Raw genomic sequence first — 20227 nt, forward strand, 5'->3', positions numbered from 1 at the left:
TGTCTATAAGAAAAGGTTTACTTAAGAATCATGTTGGCTGGGCGCGGTGGCTCACGCCTGTAATCCAAGCACTCTGGGAGGCTGAGGCGGGTGGATTGCTCGAGGTCAGGAGTTCGAGACCAGCCTGAGCAAGAGTGAGACCCATCTCTACTAAAAATAGAAAGAAATTATATGGCCAACTAAAAATCTATATAGAAAAAATTAGCCGGGTATAGTGGCGCATGCCTGTAGTCCCAGCTACTCGGGAGGCTGAGGCAGTAGGATCGCTTAAGCCGAGGAGTCTGAGGTTGCTGTGAGCTAGGCTGACGCCACGGCACTCACGCTAGCCTGGGCAACAAAGTGAGACCTGTCTCAAAATAAATAAATAAATAAATAAATAAATAAGAATCATGTTAACTTTTCCTCTGCTTGAGATGATAAAATATTTACTTTTAAATCTCATTTTATATACTGATACAGTAAAGTTTAACTTACATGAGAACATTAAAGAAAAATTTTAGGAAAAAACATATAACTTAAAGAACATCACTAATGCTCCTCTAAGTGTTATTTATTATAGCAGTAACACAGGAAATAACCGAAATAATAATAAGGTAATGATTAGTAAATTAATTTGTCCAAATGGAAGAGTATACAGTTGTTTAGGCTGATCTGTCATTATTACTGCTACCCTAAACATCTAATGCTTGCAAACACAGAGGTGGGAAAAGGTTCAAAAGAACTTTTTTTTTGCTATTATGTTTCTTTCTTAAAGTGGGGCAATATGAACAACTAAAATCAAATATTTAATAAATAAAATAGGCAAGCATTCAATTAATAAACCAGCAAGGAGTAGGCACCAAGTTCAGTAGGATTCTTAGTATGTTTCTCTTTAGAATCAGATTATGAAGAGAATTCTGTACTATGGTTGATACATAAAATTTCACTGAAAATATTTTCAGAGATAATAGTAAACTGGGTCAGGATATTGTCTAGGAGGTAGATGGCCATCTGAGGCTCTGCAAAAAAATTCACCAATATAGTAGCTTGGTGAGGTGGGCAAAAAAATGAGAGCATCCTATGGTCTGTTAAATTTTAGAAACTAAAAGTATAAGCTAAATTGGAATGGTTTTTAAAAAACTAACCTTCAATCAATGAAATAACTGATTCAGGCAAGAATTAATGGATGCTAAAATCATTGGGTAAAAAGGTTGTTAAGGAAACAGAATATTGATACAATCTCAGGTATCACCTCAGATATTATAATAATTACAAAGGAGAAAAGGTAACTTTACATTAGAAATATATGGCATATACCAAATTTATTTTAAAAAAGATCATTCTATGGCAGGGAGCAGTGGCCTATAATCCTGGCACTTTGGGAGGCCAAGGAAGGAGGATTGGTTGAGGCCAGGAGTTCAAGACTAGCCTGAGCAAGAGCAAGACCCTGCTGTTGCAGGGTCTTTTTCTCTACAAGAATAGAAACAAATTAGCCAGGCGTAGTGGTATGCGCCTACAGTCCCAGCTACTGGGGAGGCTGAGGCAGGATGATTGCTTGAGCCCAGCAGTTTGAGGTTGCAGTGAGCTACGATGATGCCACTACACTCTAGCCAAGTGACAACTCCCTGTCTCAAAAAAAAAAAAAAAAAAAAAAATCAATCTAAACATCACCAATAATAAGACAAACTATGTTCTTCCTGAATGTATTGTGAAGGAAATATCACCCTATGCAGTATCTTTGCCAAAAATCTTTAACCTTATTCTAAATATGAAGAAACAATCAGATAAAACCAAACTAAGCGGCATTCTCAAAACAACTAGCCTGGACTCTTCAAAAAAGTTTATTAAAAGACTGGAAAAAAAAGTAAGGGAATTTTGCTAGGTTAAAGAAGATTATGGAAACATGAAAATCAAATGCAATGCACCATGATTCTTGATTGGATCAGAAAGGAAAAAATACTGGGATAACTGAAGAAATTTAAATATGGTCTATATAATATCATTATATAATTAAACCTCTTGAATGTGATCATAGTATTGAGGTTATATAAGAGAAAGTCCTTTTTCTTAGGAGTACCATGCTGAAATACTTTCTGGTGAAGTAACATGATATCTGCAACTTTCTTTCAAAGAGTTCAGAAAAAAAGAAGTATGTGTATTCAATATATATTAGAGAGAATGAGATAAAGTAAATGCAGCAAGATTTTACAACAGGTAAATCTAGGCAATATAGGTGTTTACTGTATTATTTCTCCAAACTTTAAGTTTGAAATATTCATTTAAAATGGGGAGAGCACATATGTATGTATTTGCCTTTATACTCATAAATATATGAAAATAGGCTATGGAAGGATACATAAGAAACAGTAGGAAGGGAACTGGGAGACAGTAAGAGGATGGAATAGAGGAAGACAACAGGTGTGGGTGGGATTCCTTACTGTATGCTATATTGCACCTTAAGTTTTTCTTAACTGTATAAATGTTTTATATATTTAAGAAATTAATAAAATTAAATTAAAACAAAGTTCCAGCAAAATTACTGAATCTACTATGATGAGATCATATTGGTTTTCTTCTGAAGTTCCCAGGGAAATGTTCAGGTAGAAAGGATTATCCAAACATTTAACATCTATGATTTTCTTTTTTTAATCTTGGAGAAGGTTATATCAAAATCACCGAGTCAGGAAGTGGGGTGGGCAGGTTTCATTCAGCCATACATCCCAAATGAGCATGCCCTCGTCAGCTGAGAATTGCTGATCATAAAAAAGCATTCCTGATGGTAATGTATAAATGTGAATGTGTGGAAGAGAAAATAAGACTGATAATCTACACAAAATGACTGTAGCTTGGCCCATATTTCTGCTACACTTCTACTACCACCTCAGGTTAAAGCACTGAAATCCTTATTGTCAGGTGTATCATAGGACCTGGTAATAGAAACAGAAAGTACTTTGTTCCCAATACCTACCTGAGGGCCCGCCGCTCTGGATAGTCAAGGTCATAACTTTGCATAGAGTCATTGCAAGAGTCCCGGGAACTGCCCTGAAGTAGCAGCTGCTGTGGCAATCGCACTGGCACGGGGAACTGGTGCACAGAAGCATTGGGCTGGGAAGTCGTATGGTAAGGAGGTGGGATGCTATTGCTGGTCTCACTGCGATAGTCACTATCTCGGTCATCCACGGCACTGTCAGGGTCTTCAAAAGCTATGGAATAAGCACAGTCAATCAAAGCACAATATCTTTACTTAGTTCTTCGGAACTTTTCCCATTTCTAACTTAGTAGCCACAAGTCTGGACCTTGAGAACAAAAGCAAGCTGAGCTGCACGTGAGCCCAGTGACCTCAAAGCCATGAACAGAATTGTCTCAAGTAATACCCATGAATCTCTCTCCTTATCAAATGAGATAAGACACTTGGTTTAATTTTAGAACTGATTCCTAGAGAAGCTCCAAGTTGCATTTTCCCATTGTAGATTTCTATAGAATTCTGCTTCTCTAGCTATTATAAACCTAATTAAAATCTGCTCTTAAATGTTGCAAATAGATTCCGGTCTTCTACCATTATCAAGGGTGTTGGTGGAGTGCGGGTGGAATAGCTCTGCCACATCTTAGAGAAAAGAAATTTTTTTTTAAAGTTGGCTTGGTGTTTTCAGACTTTAAAATCCATAGACTGACCCAATAAGCAGTTTCAACATCAGAAGCTGGTCCTGAAAATCAGGAAGGTCAAAGCCAAGGCTTAGAAGTCAAGTCAAAGGCTCTAGACATAACTGAGAACAGCAGTACTCTTATTGTCTTCCTGCGATATGGCTTTTTCTAACAATTCCTGTCAAGTACCTTTACCCTGGGGCCAGAATTCCCATCCAGAGCACGGGCTGAGATAAGAGGAAAACATACTCACCGTCAATGGGATCTTGCTGACAATGCAGCTAAATTTATCTAACAATAGTGACTACAATTTCATAGAATTATTTCTGCTTTTCAGGCTAGCATCTGACCAGCTACAGTTTTTTCCCTAATGTTCGCTAAAATTACCAGTTACAAATAAATACTGTGCTTGGAAAAGGGAGCTCAACCTAATAGTGCTTTAGTGCTTTGTACTATTTTATAGAGAAGAAGCCACATCTGACACCATACCCATTATGTGTATGATTAACAAGGTCCCACATGTCCTTTCTTGTCAAGTTCCTATTTGGCTCACAATGAAAAAAAGGAACATTCACCATCCCAAAAATGAATGATGGACTCCTCTTGTTAGTAATTTTAAAAGATAATCTTGGTAGCAATGCGGGCAGCGGAAGCTGCCTGAAGACCATAAGATTAGGCTTTTACAATTGCTCAGGCAGGAGATAAGGACCCAAATCCATACAGTGGAACTGGAAAAAAGTTAATGACCTAGAAGAAGAAAATTCCAGACAGAATTGATAAAAACTGGGGACAAATGGAAGGTAACAGGAAAATGACACCTTGGCTTCCATTAGACAACCTGACGGATGTGAATTCTGCTAAAAGACAAATGTGTGGATTTTATAGACAAGGAAGAAATTTTGAGCATTGGATTCCTGATAACATTTGTAGGTACAGCTGGAGGGTAGAGGTAAGATGATCTTATGATCATGTGAGTTTAGGGTAACATGTTAACATAAAAACAAGGAGAGGAGAGTGATCAGAACTCCAGGAGGAAAAACATGAACACAAGAAAGAGGCTAACCTTCAAACAGTTGGGAACAGTTATTAGTAATATTGCCAATTAAAGCAAGTAGTCCTTTCACCAGGGCAGGAGCAGCAAAGATTGGAAACAAAAGCAAACAACAGGGATGCAAAGCATTCTGCTTACAAAGCATTCTGACACATTAGGAAAAGAGACTTTGGAGGCACTGGTTTTAGCCCTTGATGCACTTGTTCTTCTGAAGACTAGAAAGAAAGGATCCAGAGACAAAAGCCAATATGCCATTCAGACTTAACTCTTTCTGAACCCATAGAAAGAATAAGTCTGAATAAGTCAGGACTGGACTATTCATGCATACCAGATGAGGGGGCAGAGGTAATAAAGGAGACAAAACCAGAAGTCTTCTTAAACTCCAGCAGGAAAAGTATCAGTGCAAAACCAAAAGAACTGAGCCTCCAAAGAGGCAACAGTGATAGACAATCCTATAGATTATGAGGCCAGAGAGGGTAGCTCAGCCTGAGTTAGGAGCCAGAAAGTACTTGCAAGGACCCTTACTTTCTCACTGCATCTGACCTGTTATTCCTAAATACTGCTCTGCTTTTTTTTTTTATTTTGCTAGGCTACAGGGAGGAATACTCCCCCAACTTTCCTAAAGGCTAACAACATTTCTATACTAAAGAAACCAAGGGCAAATATTAAGAAACAAAGGGTCTATGAAAAGAAGAGGCTGGGAGTAGAAGAGAGAATATGGAAAGCAGAAGGGAGCAGGAGAAAAGCAATACAAAGAAGTGAAGTGAGACAAAGGAGAGGCCAGCTTTTCTCTCCTATATCACCTCCAATTTCCCTAAAAAGGAAACCTCCTGGCACCACCAAGCCTGATCAGAAACTAAAAAAAGAAATTTACAAAAATGTGTGATATTTCAGCTTGAATAAAAGAACTGGTTTTAGTGTGTCAATGTCAATCTCTTGCTGACTCTGCAATCTACTCCACACATCATGTTAGACCAGAAAATTCCTGGCTTTACAGGAAAAGAACCTGAGTGCAGGTTTGGTTACTCAGCCTAAGGGGGTACCTGTGAACTCATTTGAAGGCAAAAGTTGAAAGGCCCCTAGTAAAGTCTGTTTGAAGAATGGAAAACTCAAAGGCTGGGTACATTTACTCAAATACTTGTTGCATGCCTACATGTGCAAGGCTAAACAACACAAAAGACTCAGAGTATAGAGTCAATCTAATAGGAAAGAGAAAATATAGATACAAATATTGGAAATTATACAAGGAAGTCACTACCATAAGAATAGCACAAAGCAAGTTTGTGCTATTTGAGTTTAAAAAGAAAGTAAAATCACTTCCTGATAGGGTGAGTAGGGAAAGCTTTACAGAGGTGAAGACTGGAGGGAGAGGACAAATACCTTCTAGAATCTGGATAAAAGCCATGGCATGATTAAAGGCCCAATGACTGGAAAGGCTATATATATATTTAAGACAGTCAAATTTAGCAGTGGGGGGTTGTGCATCAACTTTAGTGACACTAATGTTAGTAAGTTCTGATAAACCACTACCATCAGACCAGCTAGAAAGGCTATATATTTTTGAGAAACATTTTGTAGTTCATTTAGCAGGTAAATAAAAGGACATAGAGAGAATGAGAAAATAAACCTGGAAAAGTAGGCTGTGGAAAGTAATCCAATCTGGGGCAAAGATGGGCCTCCAAGCATACAGTACGCACACAAACAAAACTGAATGAAATATAGAACAATGAGGCTCTCTTGTATGTAGTACTCATGGACTGAGTCCCTGTCTTTGAATTAAGAGCACAGCTAGAACTTTATCAACCAAAGAAAGAAAGAAAATTCATATATGTTTTTCATGGCTTGGTTACTTTTTTCTACTTGAAAACCTTAACTTATCTGAGCTCTCTTAGGCTTCTTTTGATCTGTTTCCTAATAGTAGAAATACTCAGAAACTATATACTTGGTGAGAAATTCCAGTGACAGGACAAGATCTGGCCCTTCTTGGCACCTGTTAGATACTTAATCACTGAGACTCAACCAGATCCCCTGTCAGATGGGTAACACAACCAGTAATGTCAGCTGAGGGCTGTGTATTTTGCTGGAAAGAATTGGCTGACCATTCTCTAAGTTCTAGAACAAAGGTGGCCTCCAGCCTAGTTGGGCTGCTTCAAGGAAAGTCAAACCACGCCCTCAGCCTCTTATTTCCTTCACAAGAGGTTTTTGGCTGAAATAGCATTCACACTTGCTGGACCAACAACAGTCTATTCTGCATATCTCCCCAATCTTAGTGTAATATTATACAGACAAGAAACTCAGCCAAACCAAAATACACACCAATTACCCTGACACAAGTTCATCTTAGAATAAGCCTTCTTCTTCTGGTCACTGCACTCCTTAGCCAAGGGACCAAAAGAAAAGGTTTCTTACGTTCAGAAGCTGATGGTACTACTTGTCTCTGGGGAATAAAAATCAGGAAATCGTGTTGCGATTGTGACTAGGATTTTGGTTTGAAATTTATCTGTTTCTCTCTCTCTCTCTCTCTCTCTCTCTCACACACACACACACACACACACACACACACACACACACACACGCAGTCTTTAAGAAATCAGCCTAAAAGGATATAACATTCCATGACAGGTAATTGTCTCCTGAGATTTAAGTGGGAGAGTAGGTGAATGGAATTACATACGCTTGTATGCATGAATATCCAATTTCATAGTTCAGAGGGAGTATGTTAAAAGGTAAGATCAAGAAAATTAAAAGGAATTTCAGTTCTTACGTACTCTGCTGTTCTCCCCAGCCCAAATAGGTCCAGTGACCTAAGAAAACCGCAAAGAGCAAAAGAGTGACAGAGACAATTTTAGACATAATTCAAATACCATTTCCCCATCCCACCAATTATTATATTACATGTATTACCTTGCTTGAGCCTACCCCACTTGTATTCCATTAACTTTGCATAACAGAGTATCTGCCTTCTACCAAACATAAGACAGATCTACAAAGTATTTTGTTCTCTGCTATCCACTATGTACAGAATAACAAAACAAAACCAAAAAACCTACTACTTACATACTGTTTTCTTTTTTAAAGGATGAGGTCTTTCTACGTTGCCCAGGCTAAACTCAAACTCCCGGGCTCAAGTGATCCTCCTGCCTCAGCCTCCCAAGTAGCTGGGACTACAGGTGCCTGACACTGTGCCCAACTCTCCATACTGTTTTAAACCTCCTTCTGGTCTAGGTGTCTCTCAGAGCATCATTATTTAGGAGCTCATTATACTTTTCCTTAGCCAAAATAAGAAAAACATGATCTCCTATCTCTAAGAAACCCTTCCTTGTCTGTGTTCACCAAACCTGTGCCTACCATAGTATCCCCATGAGAAGCTCAGGCCTAATACCATGGGTGGTAAGGGAGTGAGTCCCTTGTCTGGGAGCAAGGATATCCAATTCTGCTGCTCTCTACTGAAAGTTAAAAAGCCAAAGAATGGCAATGTCTATCTCTTAAGAAACTAATTTCTAATTTTCTAGCAAGTAATAAAATACTATAGCCCATTGGATCCTCAAATATAGCTACTTTTTCTGAGTTACTTATCAATTTTTAATAAAATCCATTAAAACACAAATATTTTGAAGGATAAGAGAAAACTGAAAACATTTTTATTGATTTTTCACAAAATCAAAAATCCAATACTAATTAAATTTAAATCCTATCCCATTCCCGAACATAATTTGAGGCAACTAATTGTGACAAAGAAATAATTAAAAATTGGTCTTTAATCCCAAGAAATAAGGAATAGGTTAGCTTCATAGTCAAGAATATAGGTTTTAAAGTCAACCTCAGTTCTTTCACTTTGCCACTTACTAGCTATATGATTTTGAAAAAGTTATTATAGATATTTCCTCAACTATAATATGAGAATAATAATAGTATGAGTCTCACTGGGTTATTGTAAGGATTATATAAGAAAAAGCACATAAAATGCTTAGCCCAGTCCCTGGAACATGGCAAGCAACTAGCATTTGCTATTGCTCTGTCATGTTGCCAGGTTGTTGCTTGCCTTACATAGGTGGGAGAAAGAAAACAACCCTCAGAACCATATACTCTGATAGACCTAAGGTCTACTAAGGGATCTTCAATGTCTATCCAGAAGGCTCTCAGAGTTCTGAGAGTGTGGCTCCCTTGAAAGTCTGCAGTAAGACTCAAAATTCTGGGAACATCAGATGATGCCAACCTCAGCTGGTTTCATTACTGAAGCTACCCCCCAAACCTGGGCATATGGGACTACTAATCAGTCACTGGCTGTTTAATATAGGTATATACTGACAGCCAGTTTTCTTCCTATGGACTTACCTTCTTTCTATCACCTAGGTTTCTTCTTCTCACCCCTCAAAAAGGATATGTTGGATTAGTGTGCCATTGTTAAATTTTAATAATTTAACTTTCTAACCATGGGGAAGGGGAGGTAAAAGAAAATGCTCCCAGGCTATAGCACAGTTGCCATAGCAACTGCTAGAGGATAACTACCTCATTTCTTTTTAAAAGAAAATGGGAAAAAATCATCACATAGAACCTCAGAATATGTCTATCAACCTAGATCGCTCTAGGCAAGTGACAATGCTATTTCTCACCATAACTCTGAGCCCAAAGAAGGCTTTCCCCACAGAACACTGTCACATCCTTGAGCACTCGACAGCACTGCACAGTAGTTTCATATACATAAAAGGTGCTCAGTAAATATCTATTGTATTAATAACTCGAATAATCCCATCTACTGAGCCCATCCTTAATCCATGAAAAAAGCAACAGTCATGCTCTCTGACAAACCAGTTCCCTATTTTCACCACCTTTTAGTCCAGTTCCATTATAAGAGAAATAACATCAGTTTAATTAAGCAAGTTTCCTTCCCCACCCCAAAAATGCACTAACACGTCACTAGCTAGTAGAACAATTACTGAGGATAGTTAGGTTTTGCTAGGCATAAGTACTGAGAAAGGGAAGGGGAAATGTCCCAGGAAAATGAAATTATACATGCAAAAGCATATTTTGTGAACTGAAAATAGTCCTAATATATTTGAACGAGAGGCTATAGTTATGAAAGAATGGGGGTTTTAGTAATGTTAGGAATTTGGAATTATCTAGAGGACAATAAAGAGATATCACAGCTTTTAAGAGGGGAGAGACAAGATCAGATGTGCCATTTTAAAAAAAGAACAGCATGGCCAATGGTTATTGTTGTGGAGGGGGGAGTGGTTGGTGACTTGTGTCAGGGAGGCTGGTATAAGGAGGCTGTTGTACTCATTTGTTGATAGTCTGAACTAGAGAAATGACAGAGGGAATGGAGAGAAGTGGATAGATTCCTGAGATATTTTGGAGGTAAAATCAACAGGACTGAATGAGTAACTGTGGAAAGTGAGGGGAATAAGAACTAAATATTATTGCTTAGGTTTTTAGCTTGAGCTACTGGATAAATGTGACATCATTTGCTGAGAAGAGAAATACAAAAGGAGGGCAGGTTGAGGGAGATGATGAATTGAGAGTTAGGTATACTGACTTTGAGGTATCTATGGGACATCTCAAATAACAATATGTCCAGCAGACAGCTAGATATATGGGTGTGGAGCTCAGGAAAGAGATGTGGAGCAGAAGACTTAGAAGTTTTCAGACTATAAGCTCCCACGAGGGCAGAGATTTTTCTGTTTTGTTCCTTTGCTGTATCTCCAATGTCTAATAATGCCTACCACAAAGTAAAAGCTCAACAAATGCTTATAAATGAATGAATAAAAATAAAAATACAAGTAAATAAGAACACTAAGGCAGAAACAAAAACAAAAACTACATAAGCAGGGAGACGCTAAGGAACAACATTTAAAAAGCATACAGAAATGGAGAGGAAGGGGGAAGAACTGACAATACAAATATAGTCAGTGAGGCTGTGGAGCAATGGAATTCTCATACATTATTGTCAAGAATGCAAAGTGCTGGAACACTTTGGAAAACAGTCTTGACATTTTTTTTTTTGAGGCAGCATCTCACTCTGTCTCCCTGGCTAGAGAGCAGTGGCGTCATAGCCCACTGCAACCTCAAACTCCTGGGCTCAAGGGATCCTCCTGCCTCACACTCCAAAAGTGCTAGGATTACAGGCATAAGCCAAGGGAGTTGGTCGTAATTTTTAAAATTTTTGTAGACACAGGGTCTTGCTATTATCTCCTGGCCTCAAGAGATCCTCCCAAAGTGCTAGGATTACAGACTCATCCATGGCACCCAGCCTAATTTTAATAAGAATTCCTTGAGGCTTTTGTTTAAAATGCAGATTCTTAGACTCCACTCACAGAGACTCTAATTCAAAGGGTGTGGAGTAGTTTAAGAATCTGCATTTGTTATAGTTTTTGGAATCTATCTTTTAGTAAGCAACTTGATGACTCCCATGCCAGTGATTCTTGAATTACATTGTGAAAAACACAGCCACAGAGTTTCCTACAGGAAAAAAGCCACAAACTCTCAAAAGTATAGTGTAGAAGTATACAGAAGTATAATGCTCCTGTGCTGATGGAGGAAGAAGGCAGCCAGACCCACTTCCCACCTAGCTTGAAGACTAGTGCAATGTGATCATACAGGAAAGTGAAGAAATTCTAGCAGTTCTAGGACCCAACTCAAAATGAATCCTCTTTCCTAGAAAATAAACCTCTGCATTTATCCCTATCCCCCAGGCTAACTGACTAGGCTACAGCAACATACTCAGAGGCTGCTTTTTCTGTATATTTTATCTTGTTTTTAGTGGAAAATGTAAGAAATCAGAAATAGTCACATTAAAAAATAAGGTCTATAATTATCAAACAAAACACCAGGCAACTGTTACATCACCAATTAATAATCCACGGCTGGTTAATTTTTCTGTGACATTAAAATGGCAGAATACTTGAGCCTCAAGCTAAAAGTGAACACCCATCAGTCCAAGCAGTGACAAGACCTCACCTATCAACTACTAAATTGTAGTAATTACCAGGTAGCTCATACCGGCGGGACAATAGAGTCAAACGCTAGAAATTATTCCCTTCCCTTTTTCTAGAAAGTCAATTAGATAAGTACCACAGAACTTCTCTTTCTATGGAAAATAGTAGTAACGAACCTATAATTAAGAAAAGCACTTAAATCTAACATAGGGGATTAACAAAAAGAAAAAAAACTATCAACAACCTTACTTGTGAATATAGATATAAAAGTCCAAAATGAAATACAACCAAATTAAACCTAGCATTACAGTAAAAGAATAATTTACCATAATCAAGTGGGATATATCATAGGAAGGCAAAGATGATTTATTAATAGAAACTGATTAAGGCATTCATCATATTATTAATAATAAGTCACAGGAAAATACTCATGAACAACTGGGTAAGTATTACTAAGGAATTTTGAAATATTGAACAGCCACTCCTTATTTTTAACATAAAAGCTCTACTGAAGTATAAGATACAGAAAAGTACACAAATCTTTTTTTTTTTTTCGAGACAGAGTCTCACTTTGTTGCCTGGGCTCGAGTGAGTGCCGTGGCGTCAGCCTAGCTCACAGCAACTTCAAACTCCTGAGCTCAAGAGCTCCTACTGCCTCAGCCTCCCGAGTAGCTGGGACTACAGGCATGCGCCACCATGCCCAGCTAATTTTTTCTATATATACTTTTAGTTGGCCAGATAATTTTTTTTTCTATTTTTAGTAGAGATGCGGTTTCGCTCTTGCTCAGGCTGGTCTCGAACTCCTGACCTCGAGCGATCCACCCGCCTCGGCCTCCCAGAGTGCTCGGATTACAGGTGTGAGCCACCGCGCCTGGCCAGTACACAAATCTTTACTGTTCAATGAATACTGTGAACACACTCATGTAACCGACATGCAGATCAAGCAATAGCATTCCTAGCACCCAGCAGACCTCTTCCTACTCCTTTTCAGTCACTTCTAGCCTTTGAACTGGCGTTCCCTCTGCCTATTACAGTCTTTACTCAAAGAGCCAGACACCAATTCCCTCACCTCTTTCAAGCCTTTGCTCAAATGTCACCTTCTCATGTGGCCAATACTCTCACAATCTTATTTAAAATTGCAACTTAACTCCAATTCTAGCACTAGCAATTGCTTTTTACTATCTATTCTTTTATTGGTCTACTTGCTAACATCCTATATATTCCCTTATTAATTTGTTAATTGGCTGTCTCCTCCCACTCAGGATCTCTGTTTTGCTCCCTGATATTCCAAGCACCTAGAACAGAACCTAGAACATAGGTGTCAAATGTCTGTGGAAGGAAGTCGCTAATGAGGCTGGAAGTGAAAAAAATGAGTAAGCATTGGGAATACATAAATAGGTACAATCTTTTTTTAGAGTATAATTTGACAGTATCTAACAAAATTTAAAATGTGTGATATTCTTTAACCCAATGATATCACTTACAGAAATGCATTTATTCAACTAATACTTATTGAACAAAGGTACTATGGATACACAGATAAGCATATTTATGACCTAGGGAAGGAAACAAATATTAATCAAATAATCACACACACTGAGTAAGTGCTATAAAGGTAAGGTACATAAAATAATATGTAATAGGGAAAGGGAGATTCATTTGCACATATTTACCAAAAAATGTATTTGTATAAAGTTGTTCACTATAGTACTGTGTTCTAGTAGTAAAAATCTGTGAATAATCCAGATGTCCACCAACAAGGAAAGAGTTTTAAAAATAATTATATATTCCAACTATGGAATATGTCACACTTGAATATTATCAGTCTTCTAGGTCCAACTACAATTTACAGGAAACAAAGGACAGAACAGTGTGTTAAGCTATACCAAGGAAATGTACTGATCAAAATCCAGAATGTCAGAAACTCTATAAATCAAACAAAACCATGTAGTCAAATGGCCCAATTTTTTCAGTAAACAGACTGCAAGGAAAAAAGAATAAGAGATGGAGAAGGAAACCACAGATTAAAAAGCAATTTATAAGATATATAAAAAAGAGAAAACAAGCAAAAATAAACTCTAACATTTAGAAATGCACACTTGAGTGATAACAAAGAAAAGCAAGGGAGTAATTATCATAAAAGTTAGGATAGTAGTTGCTTTTAGGGAGGGAAGGGGTTACGACTGGGAAACGACATTGGGAGGGCTCTCTAGGGTGGCTGGCAAAGGTCTATTTTTTGCCTTCCTCATACTAATTCATTAAACTAAACATTTGTTTTATGAGGTTGTCTATATATCTATTATATTCTATCATTAAAAATATTTTCTTAATGCAAACAGCTTGTGTCACTACAACCACTGGTAGCTGACTGTTTTCTTCCTCTGCATGAAGTCTTCAAAGGCTCCCCACTGCCTTCCAGATAAAATATAAACAGCTTGCTATGGCATTCAAGCCCTTCATGATACATGCTCTCTGGTCTCTGGCCTTATCTCTGACCTTTCCCTACTATTCTTATTCCCTACCCTCAAGCCATCCAGAATTTTCAACTTCTAGTACCCCAAAGTGTCTTAAGTCATGCTTTTTCATCTTTAGTGTCCTTGTACCATAAATTCTTTTCTCCTTCTTCACATGATTGCCTCCTACTCATCCTTTAAGATTCCATCTACACTAAGGGTTTGGGTGGAGATAAAGATGAACAGATAAGCCACAGGGGATTTTCAGGGCAGTGAAATGATTCTGAATATTGTAAGGGTGGATATGCATCATTATACGTTCATCAAAATCCATTAATATAATGCACAACACAGAGGGAACCATAATGTAAACTATCGACTTTAGTTGTGATATCATTCCCTCTGGGAAGCCATTCTTAACCATCCTAAATTTGAATTAGGTTTTCTTCCTCTGTACTCCTTGAATATCAAGTACTTGTCTTTACCATTCACTTATCACATGGTACTACTTACATGTTCCTTACTCTCTGGACTTGAGCTCCCTGAAGTCAGTGACTTTCATGTCTGTATCCCCAGTACCTAGCATGGTTGTTGGCATGAGAAAGAGGTATCCAGTAATTGTTTGTGTAATGAACAATTCTACCAATTGTTGATATCTACAACTATTCTGTCAGTCATATTTTTTATCAAATTCATTTCTTCTATTACAAGAAGCCATCAGATGATCATGCTTTTATGGGAATAACTGACCTTTATATATAGACAACGCACAATGTACCCAGCATAGCCACAGAAGTGCTGTTATCAAATGAAACTCTGACACATTAATCTGACATTTTAACATGCATAATTGTGTATAATTATAATTGAACATAACTTATAATAAGTTGATATAATGACTACAATTAGCCACCTCAAATTTCTTTCTAGAAGGCAGAATAGAAATAAATAAATGAGTCAGAAGACTACAATTAACATTATTTTTGTCAGCCAAACCATATTGTTCAAGTTTCTTTCTCTTGTTAGTTTGCCAGCACCTACAATCAGCATCAATATCAACTGCTTCCACTGATACCATATGTATAATGTAAAACTCATGACTGTGGGTACTCTTACTAACAAGTCCTAGACCTACTGCACTGCCCTACCACTAAAATAATACTTCCTACATACTCTAAGAAGTCCAAAACTAGTATATTGTCCTGTCTCTGACAGTCCTAGTCCTGAACTGGAGGTAGCAGAAGCTATGGATTGACTGATCCTTTACTCCCCACTACCCAGTGGGATAAGGTAGTGGGGAAGGAGAATGTTCCAGCCAGTAAGAGATTCCTTGGCCAGAACTCTGGTGGTGGGGCTGAGGTGGGTTATCTTTTGAACCCTTTCTGCATACTTTTCATTTATCCTACTATGAACAATCTCTCCTTTCAATCAATACATCCCAATCAGCTTCTTCAAGAGTCACCTCTAAATTCGTCTCTTCTAGAAAAGCCTTTCTGAACAAACTTCATGCCATTCTCAACCATTTGCTGCTGCTTCTGCCACCTCAGTACTTTCTTCTGTATTTCTACAATATTATTGAAAACGAAATCAAAGGGTTGATCAAAACTAGATATAAAAAGAAATACAGAAGGTGATAAACCACAGGAGGAACTTTGAACAAGACACCAAACAAAGGGCCCAGTTATCAAAAGCCAAAATAGGAAGTCAGGAAATGAGAAGACTAGGATGGTAGAGAAGGGAAAGACAGGCTGAGCAGGCAAGCAGGAAGGAGATTCAGTGAATCATGGCACAGGAACTGTTTGCCTGTGGCTGTCTTCACTGTGCTATCTCTGCAATATGGTTTGCAGGAAAGTTGGCTATTCCTAAAAGCCAAGGGAGGATAAAGCACTCTGATACTTTGTTAGTGGGGATATAAATAGTACAGCTTCTACAGTGGGAAATTTGTAATATCTTCTAAAATGTTGAATGCATTGTTAAAGACACAATGTTTTGACCTGGTAATCCCATTTCTAGCTATTCATCCGGTAGAGATATTCAAACATGCATGAAATTATGTAAAATGATATCAATTTCTGTAACTGCAAATATTGGAAGCAACTTAAATGTTCATTAATAGCAATTCCAATCCTAGTATATACCCAAAAGAAACAGGTATTCAAATACTTGTATACTATTGTTCATAGCAGCACTATTCACAATAGCCTAAAGTTGCAAAAAACCCAAATGCCCATCAACTATGAATGGATAAAAAGAATGCAGTATATCCATTCAATGGATTATTATTCAGCCATAAAATGGAATAAAGGACTGATACATGCTACAATTTGAATGAACCTCAAAAACATGCTGAGGCCGAGTAGGGTGGCTCACTCCTGTAATTACGGCACTTTGGGAGGCCGAAGTGGGAGAATTGCTTGAGGCCAGGAGTTCAAGACCTGCCTGAGCAAGAATGAGACCCCATTTCTATAAAAAATAGAAAAATTAGCCAGGCATGGTGGCATGCACCTATATAGTCCCAGCTACTCAGGAGGCTGAGGCAGGAGGATCACTTGAACCCAGGAGTTCAAGGTTGCAGTGAGCTATGATGAGGCCACTGCACTCCAGCCTGAGTGACAGAGTAAGACCCTGTCTCAAAAAAAAAAAAAAAAAAAAAAAAAGGCTGAGTGAAAAAACCAGTCACAAAGGGTCACATATTGTATGATTCCAGGGATTAGGGGTAGAGAGAATGGAGAGTGACTGCTTAATGGGTATGGGGTCTCTTTGGGGGGTGAAAAAATGTTTTGAAACTAGATAGAGGTGATAGTTCCACAACATTGTGAATGTACTAAATGTCACTGAATTACACACATTAAATGGTTAATTTAATGCTATATGAATTTTATCTCAATAAAAAATGTCCCTTAATAGGAACTTGTTCCCTATATGTAGTCATATTAAGTGAGGCATAGCATATTACCACTTGTGTGGGGGGGAAATACGTATGCTTGTGAATGCATATACTCTTTCTAGAGTAAATACTCCTTAGACTAAATCCACAGTAAATGGCAATAAAGTGGCTGGCTCTGGGTAGAAACTGTATGGTTGAAGGATAGGGTTAGAGAGAAAAAAATTGTTTTTCATAGCATACATATTTATATCTCTTGAATTTTGTATTTTATGCATATGGTTCCTTTCAAGAAAACAAATAAAATGGGAGGAAACATCCCAGGTATGAGGTAAACAAGAATCAGCTATCTACAGAAGACCAGAATGATTAGGATGCTTTAATGCAAGAGCCAGAATATGGGGCTAAGATCAAAGGGACAAAACAGTAGCAGAAAGGTGGCAAAAGAAGAAGATGAGCTCTGGACCTTTGCCTTCTGGGACTTTAGAAATGAGAAGGGGAATGAAAGGAAATTGATGAGGTGGAAGAATCTTCAGGGTAGAGAACAGCTGGCCAGACAATCCTACTTTCCTGCAGGGCATGTGATCCTAGGTAAATAAGTAAAAGTAATCAGTGACATAGGCTTGCTCTGCTGTTTCCAGTGCTCACAGAAATAGGTCTTTAGTCACAGCAACCAAATTTTCGTCACCAAAATTTTAAGTGGCACAAAACTTTCAATGCTACAACAGATTTAAACTGAAGGAAAGTGATAGATGACAGGGAGGACACTATGTATCTGAAGTAAAAGGAAGAAAAGGCTCCCAAAGGGGTGAATCTGTCAAACTGGGCCAGCCTTGTATATCTTAGCTCTTTGAAAAAAATCTGTACAGCAGAAGGATTCATTTCCTTCACTAAATTAGCAAGCAGAGCTATGACAACATTCTATACCCTCTCATCCAGTATGCCCTGCATCTCTTGAATCCTATCCTTTTCATTTATACCATCATCAACAATCTTTCCTTTCAGTCAACACATTTCAATTAGCTCTTTCAAAAGTCATTTCTAAACTAATTTCTCTGGAAAGGCTTCTTGAATAAACTTTATGCCATTCTTCACCATCTGTTTATTCTTCTGCCACCTCAGGACTTTCCTCTCTTTCCAGAGTATATTACGCACCTGTTGAAGATAACCATAAATAACACATTCAATTTGCTGTCTTTGTGTATTTATCCTCTCTGGCCTGAGTCTAGGTTATGATCTAGGTCTTCTGATTCTTTTTGCATCCTCCCACTAATTCCTCAATAGCCCTCACAAACATACTCTCTGGTCTATGTTCGTACTCATTAAGAATAACAACACCCCAAACAGAAGCCTTTGGGGAGGAGGAAACAAAAAGATGTATAATAGATAAGTTCCTTTGTCCTCAGGGGCTTTGAATCTCTTTTTTATAATGCTGATCTGGAGTCTCAAAGCTTCACAAGAAAAATTAAGTGAAATATAACAGTTCTCATCTGCTTAAATGTCTACACTTCTACTAAGGACAAGCTGATAAAGCTTTTGTTATTGTCAACCCCATGTCTCTGCTGCCTGAATATGAGTCTAGTACTCTTAATTACAAAACCATCCTAGGAATCTATAAGCTCTGGAGAAAGTAAATTTCCAACCGAAAGACAAAGGATGCCATCTTCCAGCAAATACTACAAATTACACTCTTTCAATGATAATTTTTTTTTCCTTCCCCTGCCCCCCTGGCCCACCCCCCACAAAAGGCCAAATTGTCTTTTCCTAAAACCTAAATGGGCTCTGAGGTCCTTCAGGTTCAAACAACCGAGCATCAATCCCTGAGTACCTAACACACCCAGAGAGTGAGACTAAAAAACTAAAGACTACCTCCTTACCCTTGCAATTCACCAGGCCCATGGGGAAAAAAATCCTGTCACTCAGAATGCTAAGTCTAAGAAAAACTGTAGAGTACACTACTAAACTATACTAGAAGATAATGATGGCTGATGGGCTCATGGTTGTTAGTTCTGTTACTACACTCCAAAACTTTTATATTTTACATGTATTCTTTCACATATTCAAATACTGCATAATTAAAATTTTAACCTATTTTTTTAAAAAGAAAAATTAAGGTGTTGGGAGAGTATACACCAAACTATAAAGACTAGTTATCTCAGAGAAAAGTAGAGACATTCCGGAAATTATAGAGTACTTTCACTTTCTATATTATACATTTCCAAATCATTTGAAGATTTTTATAGTGAACATGTTATGTGTTTCTATTTTTTAAAAAGTTTAAACTAAAAAAGGAACTGATTTAGTATGTTGGGAGGGGGGGAAAAACCTCTTCAGAACACCATGCAAAGTGACCACCAAGAATTCAAAATTAGTAAGGAAACTTACAAATCCTGTGGACATAAACTGCCAGAAGTTCTTAACCCAGTAACAAATGTGTGAAAGTCATTCTAGGAGGGTGAATGAGGACAGAGGAAACATTCCTATTGTATTCAAGACCAGCATTTTGGGAAACAGATCTTTGTCATGGAAAGCAATCCAGAGAATAAACAATCTATTCCCTGTGGCTTTAACAAATTCTTAAAACACACTAAGAATCCTAAAGGGACATTGATCAAGTATTCAAATATCAAATATAAGTTAGCTGTGGATGTTTTATTATAATAGATGGTACTCTAAAACCAGTTCAAAGGATGGAAAGAATGATCAAAAGATCTCTGATGTATACATGTATGCTTGGATAACTATAAAATCTCTCAAATGATTCATAAGAAACTGTTAACGATGACTGCCTCTGGGAAGAAGACCCAGGCGGCTGGGGAACATGAACAGAAGGGAGACCTTTTACTGTATTCCCTTTAATATTTTAAAACTTTTGTACCAAGTATGCATATTACCTATCAATAAATGAATTAATTTTAAATAAAGCAAAAGGTTGTAGCTAAGTAGGAAAAGCATGTGTTTGTGAATGGCAAATTATGTCCCATGAGATTTTTGCCATCATGGGGTGGTACACTGGACATGGACCTTAGAGTTAAACAGACCTACGTCTTAAACCCAGTTCACTCATTTCCTAGAAGTGATGCAGAAAAAAAAGACTCTGAGCTGCTCTTCACAGTACCATGCAAAGTGGCCTTCAACAATTCATAACAAGGAAGCCAATACATATAAATCACAGGTGACTTGAAATGAGACAGAATTTTAACCTACAGGGCATTGAACAGAACCCCCAAACCCATGATATCTATTGAGAGAATGATATCGCAGTATGACAAAAAATAATTAG

General features: G+C 37.8%; 1 protein-coding gene across 8 annotated transcripts in view; it reads right to left on the reverse strand.

The window, feature by feature from the left end:
• The window catches only part of UNC13B (unc-13 homolog B), a 191700-nt gene that overhangs the window by 98920 nt on the left and 72553 nt on the right, over positions 1–20227 (reverse strand). For 5 of the 8 annotated variants that reach the window (XM_045562896.1, XM_045562889.1, XM_045562892.1 and 2 more), the window contains exons 8-9: positions 7441–7476; positions 2948–3182 (exon numbers count right to left, since the gene is read on the reverse strand). In XM_045562896.1, the coding sequence (XP_045418852.1) occupies positions 2948–3182; positions 7441–7476 (271 nt within the window). The remainder of the gene's footprint in view (positions 1–2947; positions 3183–7440; positions 7477–20227) is intronic. The other 3 variants (XM_045562894.1, XM_045562893.1, XM_045562890.1) reach the window with 1 other exon arrangement.

This window comes from Lemur catta, chromosome 10 (assembly GCF_020740605.2).
Source record: "Lemur catta isolate mLemCat1 chromosome 10, mLemCat1.pri, whole genome shotgun sequence".
Taxonomy (NCBI): Eukaryota; Metazoa; Chordata; class Mammalia; order Primates; family Lemuridae; genus Lemur; species Lemur catta.